The sequence below is a fragment of the Egretta garzetta genome, unplaced genomic scaffold, assembly GCF_000687185.1.
Source record: "Egretta garzetta isolate BGI_Z169 unplaced genomic scaffold, ASM68718v1 scaffold425, whole genome shotgun sequence".
NCBI classification, from domain to species: Eukaryota; Metazoa; Chordata; class Aves; order Pelecaniformes; family Ardeidae; genus Egretta; species Egretta garzetta.
Window position 1 is genome coordinate 1,258,690 of NW_009259796.1, and position 13,665 is coordinate 1,272,354.

Here is a 13,665-nt window from a genome sequence, read left to right on the forward strand (position 1 = left end):
CCCAGCTGTCTGAATTAAAAGTTAGAGGAAACAGTGCAAGGCTGAAAACAATGATCTAAAGTCTATAATGCCTATGAGGCTAGAACAAATACAAAACGTAAGTATTCTGTATTAACAGGGAAGGATGCAAGCAGCGAGAGTCTGAAAGAGAAAAAAGTATAAATGTACTTGTAGAAATAATGTGTAGCTATGTAGACCGGAGCACCAAGCTACATGCCGCTGCAAGCTATTAAACATAATTAGCCATCGTTAAAGTTTGCCTGCATGCCTGAGGTTGTAAGGAGGCTGAAGGGCCCCTGGTCGAGGCAGCCCTGTGTGGCCATACTGCCCAGATGGGACTGGTGAAGTGATTCCATAAAAAACTGAGCTACCATCGCAAAAGTGATGGCTGGGCAGTAGGTTTCCGGGGGGCAAGGATGAGGATAGTAAAGGTGGGGTGGATGTGGCGTGTATGCGCTTGGTTTTGTTTGGGTTTTGCTTTGTTTCTGATGCTTAGCCCTATTTCTGCTCTAGAACAAAACAGTGCCCTTTAGGAGAGCTAGATACAGATGCATGTCCCTTCTCAGTTGGGAAAACAGGCCAGGAATCAAACAGAGATAGCCTTCAAAGCATGTTAATAGAGTGGAATGAAACCGAACGTAAGAAAATTATGGAGTGAACTGCAGAAACATGGTGTCACGTTGGTATGTACCAGGAAATACTAGCATCTTTAAAATCCCAGTAGAAATGCGTGGAATAAGAAAACAGAGAGAACCTTTATTACAGTTGTTAAGTATCTTGCTGGTTTTTTAGTTTGCCGGGGTACTAGCCCTAATGTTTGGGGTTTTTTGTTGATGCCACTAGCTTGTCTTTCAAATTTAGGTGACAGAAGCGGAATAAAAGAATCTTCTTGTATGTAATGGGGTACACTTGGCCTGGCAGTGGATTTCAAAAGTTTAACAAAAGTGAAAAGCAATATTCCTAGATCGCAACAGTTCTTCTTTGGTAGTAAAAAAATTATTTGTTATATTTGGTATTCATTGGCCAGTAAAACTTCTTGTGGTCTCTTTGTTTATTTCAAAGTAATATTAATATAAAGACTGACAGTAGCTTCTTCCCTCTGCAGTGTCCATGTAGAGCTCGCTGCTTTAGTATTTGTAATTAGCAGTGTCATCTGTGAGGTGTAAGTAGTCAAATTTGTGTTTGGATGCATCGATCTTTGATCTTTCCCTTAACGTTTAATATTACCTATTTTCACTTATAACTATTGTCCCAGCGTGCTATTATGCTGATGTCAAAAAAAATAGCATTATAGTTTAATCAACCTGTTGATCTTAAGTTTCAGATGAATATTTAAATTCACCTTTCTCAAAATGATTGAATGACTTTTAATGGCAGGTTAAAATTGTTATTGTTTTCACAGAAAATCTGCAAATAACAAGGTAACTCCCAATCAAAAATTCTGCTGTTCAGAAGCTAAAGTTATCTGTAGGTGCACCAAAGACTATTAAGTTATACTGCAAAGATACTGTTCGGATTCCAAAGAAATTGTTTATGTCTGGATTGAGAGTAAAAAGTATCAAAATAACGTATTTGTGTCAAAAAAGGATGGCTTAGTAGGCAGAAGAGTTTTGTTGACCTTGAATAGGTCAAATGGTATTTACATATGTTTTGGGCAACTTTTATAAATATTACTAGAATTTCTTCCATAATTCTATAATAGAAATCATACAGAAGAATAGTAACATTCCAAATGGGCTTTCCAGTGTTTTCTTTGAAAATATTTAATAATAATAATACTACATCTGAAAAGTTTGATCTCTGTGTATCTTGGTCTCTTGTGTATCTTAGAGCACCCTTGGAAACTGAAGAGCAGGTTTTCCTTTTCCAGTATGAACTGCAAATGGAATGTGAAATATTCCTAAAATATTCCACTTATGTGTGTGCTAGGTAGAGCATTCTGATTTTATAGCATTTCAGACACATTTTTCACAAATGCAAGAAGTAAGGCAGGTAAAATAAAAGGCAGTAGAGAATCATTACACACATGAATAAATGGACTATTTGGGGAATGCGTAGGTTGAGACAGAGAAGCAAAATGTGTTGGCTCTGAAAATCAATTTGCTCTGGAATTTTTCTGTATAACTTTCCAATGAGATAGAGAGCAGATGGTTTAGCACACAGCAAAAAAATTAAATGTCCAAATAGCAAATGATAGTTTCTGCTATCTTTACACAAGGAATCTAGTTTGGTGTTTTACTGAGCATACCAAAACATCCAGGACTACAAAAACTGACAATCCATGTACACACATGTAGAAACTGAAAATACTCACTTTTCTCCTTAGGAGGGTGAATTTTGAAGTAACCAGTTGAATAATAAGACTTCTATTAAAAACTTTTGGGTTTGTAGGCCTTGCTTATAAATGCTTCTTAGTATAGAAGTAGCAGTCTGATATATTTAGCAAACAGTATGTCAGATGATGTGTCTTTGAACTAAAACCAGCTGTCTCCAATAAAGAAACAGAAAAAACACAGGCAAGTTCACTGGGAGGTAGAGGTGAAATCATTTATTTCCTATACTCAGGAAATAACTCTATAGATAGCTCCTGTTGTGGAATGTTTTTAATGTCTGACAGTTTCTAATGCCACATCACATGAGCAAGTCAGATGTAGTCTCAGACATTGTCAATGAGGAAAAAGAATCAATTATGGGATAGCGGCTGCTTGCTCGAAGGAAAGTGTTCTTGCCAGTGTTCTTTCTGTAGAAGACTCGATATGCTAGAAACTATCTACAACCATGTATTGGTTTTCGGATAACGAACCAAAGCAGATAACCGTACCTAACTACTTTGAATTTCAAGTTATCATTCCCAGTGAATAAATATCTCTTATTTTAAGCCAAATAAGTGTAATAAGCACATGATAAATCATGATTTTAAGATTTAAAGGCACAAAACAATGTTAGAGCTGCTGTGAGTGACCAGATAATCCAAATGATGTAAGTCTTATGTTTCTGTCACAGTTATACTGATGAATTAATTTCTTGACGTCTGTGGCATATATAAGCATCAGAGGTATTTTTTGTGAATCACAATTTTGATTTTTCTGAATTCTGTGCATTGAAAATTCTCAGCCATTAAACTGTATTAGAAGCTTTGGCCATTTGCATAAACAATACCTTCCTGATAAAAACAGTGGCCATGCTGCAAGGTATAATTTTTACTTCCAAGTTTCATCCATAATGTACCAAATTATGATTTTTTTCATAATACATTGTGTTTGTCTTCACAGTAAGGTTATAATTGGTTTTTGTATAATTTGATTTGCAGTGAAGTAGTTGGTGGATCTGTGATAAAGTGTCCAAAGTGTAACTAGATTAGCCAGAGCAAGGGTGTATGTCCCATATTACTTAATTTGTAATAAAGACCCTATTTTCAAGAAAGAATTAGCTTGGGTGAGAGAGCCAATATGTTCTAAACGGCCATTGCTATTTGCTTAGTGAATATGGGTCAAACCTTCATTTCACCCTTTGAATCAAACCCATCTTAATAAATATACTGGCATTTTTAATGTAAACTATTTGAGGGTAAGGATGGTCATAAACATTTTCAAGCTTAACATTTAAGTTTGGAGCAGTAGATGGAATGTTTAGAAGGTATTCCTCACTTGTTAGAGCACTACAGTATGGTACTATTTTAACCTATCTTACAAAATATCTGTAGTTGGTCATTTTCTTTAAGGTGCTTTTTGATTCCACAAGCTGAAAGAAAAGGGTCTTTCTTAGTGATTGGTAATTGCCAGAACAACTATTTCTTTGTGACTTGAAGTTAGAAATGGGCAGTAGTAGTTGAAAACACTACTCAGAAATGGAAAAAAAGGAACAAACTTCATTATATGGTACAGATATGAATCTGAACAAAACAAAAAAATAATCTGGTTAAGTAGAGATTTTCTCCAGAATACATACGGTCAAATTCATCCATTTTTTCAGTCTATTTTTCATTCATATTTTGCATCTTTCTTCTCAATTAAATAAAGCAGTGTATTCATACAGTAACAGCCTGGCTAATCTAAACATTTTTTGTCAGCATTCAACCTCATTATTATAAATTGGCAGTTATTTAACTGTATTTACTATTGCAATTAAATCTCATTATTTGGTAGAAATTAAGAACACACTATCAAATTATAAAGCATGAACACTATAAATCTAAACTATAACTGAAGAAAAAACAGTCTATTACTGCCTACTTGTTTTACTCACTGAATTTATAAATTCAGTTACTTATGTTCAGTCATTTTTAAGTGTAAACTCATAACATTTATTCACTATTTAAAAAATAATATTGTTTATATAAATAGTGTTATACGTACGCCGCTATTGTTTACAAAATTGTGTTGCTTGTGCATTCAGCCTTATCCTGCAACTGAAACCTCATTGCATGGGATCTCTGATCCCTGTTTTAAGTATGAGCTTAATAAGGGTATCAAATGCAGTGGTGTTGTGAAGTCACTGTCTGACAAACAGCCCCAGAAAACAGTGTTCTTGGTATCCACAGAATGACAGCAGTTCGGCCTTCCCCATAATGTCTACCAAATACCTCAGCCACATTCTGGGGGAATTACTTCAAGGGTTCAGCGAGTCATTCAGTGTGAACCTGAGCAGATGCACCCGCACCCGCTGGCACAACAGAAAGCTGTGGCTGGCGTCCCTGATGAAAGGCACGGAGTGGGCGACAGACCCATGCGGGGACAGAGAAGATCCTCCATCTGTTACTGGTTACTGGTGCATCCTTGATCTGTACATAGATTACCTTCAGTATTGTTGGCACGAGGGAATCTAAGATGACTTCAACCTGAAATGCTATAACAAAATTTTACTCGTTCTTAAAATTCAAAAGTTAAATTATATATAAAAAATAAATATAGGACTATAAGCTTGATCTGTAACTGGAATAGATTAAAAATGCCTTCTAAATATATTTACATTCTTCTTTTTTTCTTGTAGATGACAGTCATGTCCCATTCAAAGGATCTCAAGGACGACTTCCACAGTGACACTGTACTTTCTATTTTAAATGAACAGCGCATTCGGGGTATTTTGTGTGATGTCACCATAATTGTAGAAGATACCAAATTTAAAGCCCATAGTAATGTGCTGGCAGCTTCAAGCCTTTACTTTAAAAACATTTTTTGGAGTCGTACTATCTGTATTTCAGGTCATGTACTGGAGTTAGATGATCTCAAAGCTGAAGTGTTTACAGAAATACTGAATTACATCTACAGTTCCACAGTAGTTGTTAAGAGGCAGGAGACTGTAACGGACCTTGCAGCTGCAGGGAAAAAACTAGGAATATCATTTCTAGAAGATCTTACAGATGTTAATTTTTCAAGTTCCCCCTGCCCCTATGCATACTGTATTAATGAAAAAGGGACTGTCAAAGAGGAAAAACATGAAAAGAGACATGAAGACTCTGCTGTGACAAATGGACCGCGAATTACAAATGCATTCTCAATTTTTGAAACTGAAAACACTTTGTTTTCTCCACTTGATTTGAGGGCAAGCTTTAAAAAGGTATCTGAGGCAATACAAGCACCCATCAGCCTCGATAGAAACGATGTCTGCAAAGATGCTGAGCCAGCCAGTACACTGGCCGAACATTCCTATGCAGTTTCTTCTGGGGGAGATACTTTTCAAGGAACACCTTTTCTTGAACAGGACAGCAGCCCTTCATACAAGATGGGCGAAGACCACTATGAAAATCTCCAAGCCCCACCACTCATTCAGCCGGGAAAACAAGTGTGTAGTACTCCTAAAACAGCCTTTAAGCCCCAGGGTACTGGCATTGCTATAGCAAAAGTACCAGCCTCTATAGTAACCACTACAGAAGCTCAACATGAAGCAGTTACTGATCAGACAATTACTTCCTGTCCGAAACCTCAAAATAAAGCAGGAGATTTCCATTTATCCAGAGAAGAGGAAAGCAGTTCTGCTAATGTCTCTGGATCCGTGGCAACTGTTGTTCCACCTGTTTACAACTGTAACTGTTGTGCAAAATCATTCAATGACAGGGTGTTACTCAGTACTCATCTTCAGCTCCATTCAGAGCATCAGGAAACTTTCATATGCAAATACTGCAGCAAACAATTTGGAAATCTAAATATACTGGAAAGTCACGAACAAGTCTGCATGAGATCAAGTAGCTTGCCAGTTCACAATGGAAACGAACAAAATTTTGCAGATAACTACACTGCTACGGACGGAAGAAATGGAAGTTCATATGCAAATGCAGAGCCTCTATTGTCTGAAAACAGCATCACTGATTATTCTAATGCAAACTGCACTTTACCAGAAACAGATCATTTGGTTAAAGTCGTTGATGGGCAGATATTATATACGTGCATCGTTTGCAAGCGCAGTTATGTAACATTGTCTAGCCTTCGAAGACATGCAAATGTACATTCATGGAGAAGAACATATCCTTGTCACTACTGCAATAAAGTATTCGCATTAGCCGAATATCGCACCAGACATGAGATCTGGCACACTGGAGAAAGACGGTATCAGTGCATTTTCTGTCTGGAGACGTTTATGACTTATTATATACTAAAAAATCATCAGAAGTCTTTCCATGCAATTGACCATCGTCTCTCAGTAAACAAAAAGACAGCCAATGGAGGCTTAAAACCAAGTATGTACCCATACAAACTTTATCGACTTTTACCTATGAAATGCAGGCGGCTACCTTATAAGTCCTACCAAAATTCTTCATTTGAAAATGTTCAAACAAGTAGCCAGGTTAATGAAACTGCTTCTACTAACTGTTTCATTCCGAGTTCTCTTAGCTCTGAGCTACCACCACTGAATTTTCAAAGTAATATAATTGCAAACAACAGAACTCTTGCCTTGGATACACCTTCATGTAACGATACAGCATCTTCCATGAATACTCAGAATTCTTCCTCTTGGGGAGTAGGTATCTTGAATTCCGACCTGCAAAGGGACTTTTTCACAGCCGAAAAAAGAGTTTCCACTGCTGCAAATGACTGTGGTTCTCAGGAATGTGATTCCTCAGTTGTGTCTTTAACTAATGTGAATGAAAATTCAACCTCTGTCATCAGTTACAGCAGTTCTGCACCTTCTGTTATAATGCACAGTAGCAGAGTTTCATCAGTAATAATGCACAGTAAGACAGTCACTTCTGTAGAAAACAATAAGATAGAATCTTCAAATAATCTACCAAGTCAGTCTGTAAGTGATGATTGTAAATATGGGTCAGATAACTATGGGAAGTGCGTTACAAAATCAAAAACGATTAAGGAGAAAAAGAAAACACTGCTGTACAACAGAGCAGAAGTGACTGAGGATATGCAGCATGTCATAGGATCTGGAGGTTCATCTAGCAAAATGACAAATACTGTCCAAGAGTCAAGTAAAACTGAAACGTACATTGCAAAGCCTGCCTTACCTGGAACATCTACTGACAGCAATGTTGCACCTCTTTGCCAAATAACAGTAAAAATTGGTAATGAGGCTATTGTGAAAAGACATATATTAGGATCTAAGCTGTTTTGTAAAAGGGGCCGAAAATCTAAACACGAGTCCAAACAGGACGATCTAATTGAGGAATCAGAAATCGAGATAAAAGAAAGAAGCCCCTCTAGGCTGTATAGTTCAGAATGCCTGGAGCTGACAGAAATGTGTGATGACGTAAGTGACCAGGACTCCAGTGACAAACCCTGGAGACCCTATTATAATTACAAACCAAAAAAGAAATCCAAACAGCTAAGAAAAATGAAAAAGACCAAATGGAGGAAGAAGCATGGAAGCAAGAACACCATTATGGAAAGCCACAACACATGCAGTCGAGAATATGCGCTCAGGAATGTTCCTGAGGAAAAGGCAATCAGTCAAGAAGAGAATGCAGAAATGCCAAATCTTCATTGTGAGCTCTGTGAAAGAGATCAATCTTCCACTGCAGAAAATCAAGAACATGTACACTGGCATGTAGCTACTTCAAAGCCTTACATTTGTGAATTATGCCAAAAACAATTTCAAAGTCCATCCACTTTAAAAATGCATATGAGGTGTCACACTGGGGAAAAGCCCTACACTTGCAAAACTTGTGGTAAGTGTTTCTCAATTCCTGGAAATCTACAGAAACATGAACGTATTCACCTGGGTGTCAAAGACTTTGTCTGCCAATACTGCAATAAGGCATTCACTTTAAATGAAACACTCAAAATACATGAAAGAATTCATACTGGAGAAAAACGCTACCACTGTCAGTTCTGCTTTCAGAGCTTCTTGTACCTTTCTACCAAGAGGAACCATGAGCAAAGACATGTACGTGAACATAATGGAAAAGGATACGCTTGCTTTCAGTGCCCCAAAATTTGCAAGACAGCAGCTGCTCTGGGAATGCACCAGAAGAAACATCTATTCAAAAGTCCAGGTCCACAAGATAGAAAAGCACAGTTTTGCAATGAAAGCACTAAACTTTTGGAAAAGCCACATTTCCTTGGCTCAGAAGGAAGTGAAGTAAAAAATATACAAAATGTAACTCCAGAAGTTATACTCTAAGTGACAGTTGTGCAAAAGAGAAGAAAAATCCAAAATTATATATTGGAGATAATATAGATGCACTGAATGGGGAAATGTCTCCACTCAAATTAGTATGACTTACTAAGATCAAATTTCTTCATCTGAATGGGTCAATATATGCAAAAGAAGTCAAAAATAAAACAGAAAAGAAAACCTAGTATTTGCAATAAAACAAACTTAATGTGAAAGACCCAAAATCCTTTTGCCACAGTAGACTTCTAACATACAGAGAGAGAGAAAAAAAAAAAAAAAAAAAAAGTATGACCAACCAAAACCCTTCTACTTAGCATTATGGGAAACTTGTCACTGAACTATTTGACAGTGCTGCTTTTGAGTCAGAACCATTCTAGGTGAATAAATAATGTAGGTTCATGGTGTACTCTGTAGAAGGAATTTTTGCTGCAGAAACCATATATTGCATTTTTTAACAAAAAGTAATGTGTTTATAAACAAAATAATTGTAATTTAGTGTATTCTAAAGTGAGGGTGGGAAGTGTTTCATGAACTTGGGTATGTTGAAGTACAGTTCAGTTCCAGCGTGCTTTTCTGTAACTCAACATTTACAAAACACGTTCAGGAGTTTAAACCTCTTTTCCTTTCCATATTCAGTTTTGTAGTTACCATAATAACTGTTAAGTCCGAGTGCTTGTGTGGGAAGTATTCCAGATTTATGATATCTCTGAGACATTTAATAAAGATTCAGTGGAACTCACAATAGCCAGTCTTCCAAACTGCATAAATCCCAATGTCAACGGCCTGGTAGAGCTATTCAGGTGCATTTGTCTGTAAAGAAAATTGTTCTTATGAAACAGCCTAGCTTAAAGAAATCCTGTATATAAACGTCCACCTCCTGGTGGGTCTGCAACTCCTGTCTTTCAGAAGTACCATTCTTCTCAGCAAAAGAAGAGGAGATTTAGACAGTCTTCCTCCTCATCCTGGAATAATGCCTGGACAACAAACAACAGAGCAACTCCCCATAAATACTTTGGGTTTGGGAGAAGTAGGTAAATACTCAAATTCTTGCTTCCATATATATCCCTGAGGCAGCCCCTATGTATAAGCAGGGATGGGGCCAGTTTGTGGGGTTTCCCATCATCCCCATGCCTTAAATGCAACATCTAACCTTTGTATGTCGCTTCTTGGTGATCCCCCTAACCATGCCAGCATCTCACCCCAGGCAAGCATTGTTGCAGCATCCCTCAGCCCAACAGAGCTGGCCCATGGCAGAGAGGTGCCTGGAGTGGGTTGCTGGAGGAAGAAGTGTTGGCTTTCCTGCCTCCCTCATCCTGCCACACTGAAGGGTTATGGTGAGCCTTTCGGCTTCACAGTTTGCTCAGAACTGGGAGAACAGGCTTCTGAAAGACCTCACCGAACTATTACAATTAATATTATTTTGTCAAAATGTGATTAATTTTAACTGAGATTAAGAGATTTTTAAAAAGTCAAAGGGCGTATGTGTACAAGTTGCAGTTTATATGATAGGGCTGTGTTGTACTGTATCTGCATTTCCAATTAGTCATGTATGTTAATCTCTATGAAGTGTTAAAACATTAAGTCAGGACAAAGGTTAGTGAACCTCAACTTCATTCTGCGTGCAAATATGGTACACAGTTTGTTTACTTACTTCGTCTTCTGAATATTTTAAAAGAAACTATAGCTTGGGTACAATAAAACTACAATTGAAATGGTAATGCAGTACTGATTGAAGTAATAATATAGTCCACTTATTTATTCTATCATTGGTGAATGCTATGAACCCCTTGGGTACAATAAAACTACAATTGAAATGATAATACAGTATTGATTGAAGTAATAATATAGTCCACTTATTTATTCTATCATTGGTGAATGCTATGAACCCCTTGAGAAATTTTGGTTTCATGGCAGCTTTGGTTCCATTTAAATAAGGATAATAGACAAATAAACACAGAAAAGTACGATGATGTTTCAAAGAAAGTACGCAAAGATAACTTCTAAGTGGACTTGTGTGATGATAATTATAGACCAAAGCAAATAAGGTAGAATATTTATAAATATAAAGATAATTTTACAAATATTTTATATAACTGTATAGTTCATAAGAAAAAATATTGATAGCTTGTGTTAGGTTTGGGGGGGGTTTGTATATTTTGATAAAAACACAATGACTTTGTAACTCTGTATATTCTCTACAGTTTATAGCAAAGCAGTTTTAAGATGGCAATGTCATGTTTATAGTTCAATTGTGGCACTTTTACTACAAGTAACACGTTGCAGTAATGAGTCCAGTATCAATGACCAAATTAGAATTAAAGTAAGTGTAAGAGAAGGTAAATACTATATGTTGTCAAAGACTGTAATTTGCTACATAATTGCATCTGTATTTTTGTTTAGAAGAAAATATTAAATGCAGATGTTAAGGATTGATAAAGAGTCTAATTTTATTTTTAGAAAGAGTGATTATAACTCTGTTTTTGCTTAATTAAAATAACATCTTCCTATTTTTCTGTAAGTCTCTCAATTTTTTAAGTTATGTTAATACTTACGTAATCTATAAAATCCAGAGATACGTATCTTCTAATAGTTACTTCATTAGAAGATTAAGCAAGACAGTTACCAAACGTTCACTTTGTTAAGGTCAGAACAGTGAATTGAGAATATGCCAGAGCTCAAGGGAAGTGATGGTATCTCCTGGCATTGTACCATTATGGGCGAGCGCAATGCTGAGGTGAACAGAAATCTACCTGCTCAGTGTCTTAAAGGACTTGGAAGGCGGGTGAACTGTGCTTAATACTTTGCAATGTCTTAAGACATGTTTTCATGAAGACTCGAAACTTTAAAAATACTTCTCAATTCTTACGGTAACCTTGCAGTGTAGATTGTGTATTTTACACACTGTATGTCAAGTCTTTTAGGAGTCCAATCAAGAAACATAGTTCAGAATGCAAATATTTAATTGCATAAGGAAGTACAAAGATGCATACAAAATAGACAATTTTGCATATTCAAAGAACTTCCCCCCTTCAGCTAGGTGTCACTAGTCTGTAACTTGCATTAAAAATTAAATTTAAGCTAAATTATGCAGGTCATTTTGGGATGGTCCTCAGGAGAGATGTATAACTGCACAAAAAAGTTTAGAAGTTTGCTATGTGTGACAAATACATTTTTCTCTATTTCAAATGCTAATTAAAAGGACGAGTGGATCATCCCAAAGTCTGTGCATCTAAACAAAATGTTAGTCAATCTTCATTTATGATATGCCCCAAATTAGAACAAATATACTGAACGATACTGCTGTGTTCTGTGAAATGAGATGACACGACACAGCTAAACTACAGGCAGAAGCATATGAAGTAAGCATCGTCATCACTTTTATTTGTTCTAAACTCCGATAGTATAGCGGTTGTCATGGACAATTCAGCACCGTGGCTGACATAAAAGGTTATCTCACACGAGCCAAGATCCCCCTGCTTATGTCCTCACTGTTAAATGAAGAAATCTTTCCCCCAAGTGTGCAATTTAGCACACTAGTGTTTGTCTTAACTATGTCTTTAGCTGAACAGACCCACCTGTCATAGAGATGCTCCTAAAATGTAAGTTAAAGAGAGGCCGAAAATGAATATTACACAATTGAAACAAGATTCTGAATATAGTACCTTAGATTAAAACAAGGCACTTAGAAAAAAAAAATGGAGCGTCAAGAATCAGACAAACTAAAGTTGCATTGATAATGTTGATAGTGGGTCTGTGCTTTGAAGGAAGCTGATGCCAATTTAAACAGTAAACTGTAATAATAACTTTTGAGAGAGCATGGAAGAAAGGGAGTCACACGGTTTAAGCATACAGCTTCGTTCTCAGGGTGCTGCCCTGCTACATTTCTGAGATCAAAGCTCTGACTGCCCGGGTTAGCGTCCCTTCACCAGCCACAGATGCCCAACTGTGGATCGTCAAGCCCTCGATTTGTACTGTAGAGGAGCCTCTCATTTCTAACAGGTTAAAATTCAGCTTATGCAAACTCGTGTCTTTGTGCAGATTGGGGTTTTGCATGCATACAAATACACGTGTTAATGGGTGTGATGAAGCAGCTTATTCCCCGCCAGTCCCCTGCCCGCCACCTTTAAGCACATGCCTCTCCTCCCCCAGCCACAGCGCGGAGCATGGGGTTGAGGAAGGAACCTCACCCCTGCCCAGGGAGCAGCAGGGGAGGAGTGCAGGAAAAGCCACCAAGGAATGAGGCACAGCAGTGCCTGATGGTCAGCTTATATGGCTTGATGCTGTATCATCATAAATGCAGCAAGATACGTGTGGGAGAAATAAAAAATGGCCAGAGCACCAGGGCAGAGGGCTTCAGTTGGAGACAAATGACAGATGCTGGCCTGAAACTTTCCAAACTTCCCTTCGCTTTAACAGAAGGACAGGCTGAAGAGGGCTTTCTAGGTGTCAAGTGAAGAGCCACAGTCCTCTACCGCATTCTAAAACAGCTTTGGCCCAGTGAGCTACCTCTGGTTTAGGATACGTCAGTCACTAAAGGCCTTCATGAGACTCTGTGCCTGCAGGGCCTGGGGGCTGATGTGCCCTCGGCGCGCACCCCCCCAGCGGGACCCAGCACCCGCAGCTGGCGGCAGGGTGGGTCAGGTGGGGCGAAGACAGACACCCACCACCCATGTGGGACCGGGGCGAACTCCAGCCCAGAGGGCTTCACATTAGGATCCCTAACCTTCCAAGAAACATCGGTATAAAACGCGATGCAAACGCCCTTTAATTCTTGATGGAGGCGGGCTGCTGCTGCGCTTCCCCTCTAGCCTGCCAACAGCCTCGGGTGTCGGGACTCCGGCGAGCGAGGCACTGCGTGGCCGCACAGGCAAACGGAAGCAAGTGACAGCCAGAGAAAGATTCACCAGCAGCCATGGCGTGCTTTTCAGAGAGACCCAGCAGAAATCAAAGCAACCGGCTCCGTCGCTCCTTTCAGCCGTGTAGGCAGCGAGTACCGCTACGGTAAATCCCAGCGTTTAACGTGCCCGGCAGGGACGGCCCCTGCGATCGGCACGCCGAGGGGCAGCCCGGGCAAGGCAGGCTGCGGAAGCGGCCGAGACCACCGGG

General features: G+C 38.6%; 1 protein-coding gene across 5 annotated transcripts in view; it reads left to right on the top strand.

Annotated features, from left to right (window-relative positions):
• Window positions 1-10,994, top strand: part of ZBTB38 (zinc finger and BTB domain containing 38) — a 35,303-nt gene extending 24,309 nt beyond the window's left edge. For 2 of the 5 annotated variants that reach the window (XM_035895278.1, XM_035895279.1), the window contains exons 2-4: window positions 4,990-8,328; window positions 9,466-9,590; window positions 9,751-10,994. In XM_035895278.1, coding sequence (XP_035751171.1) covers window positions 4,990-8,328; window positions 9,466-9,590; window positions 9,751-9,997 — 3,711 coding nt within the window. In that variant the 3' untranslated portion in view covers window positions 9,998-10,994. Of the gene's footprint in view, window positions 1-4,989; window positions 9,591-9,750 lie in introns of those variants that run through there. The other 3 variants (XM_035895282.1, XM_035895281.1, XM_035895280.1) reach the window with 2 other exon arrangements.
• The last annotated feature ends 2,671 nt before the right edge of the window (window positions 10,995-13,665 follow it).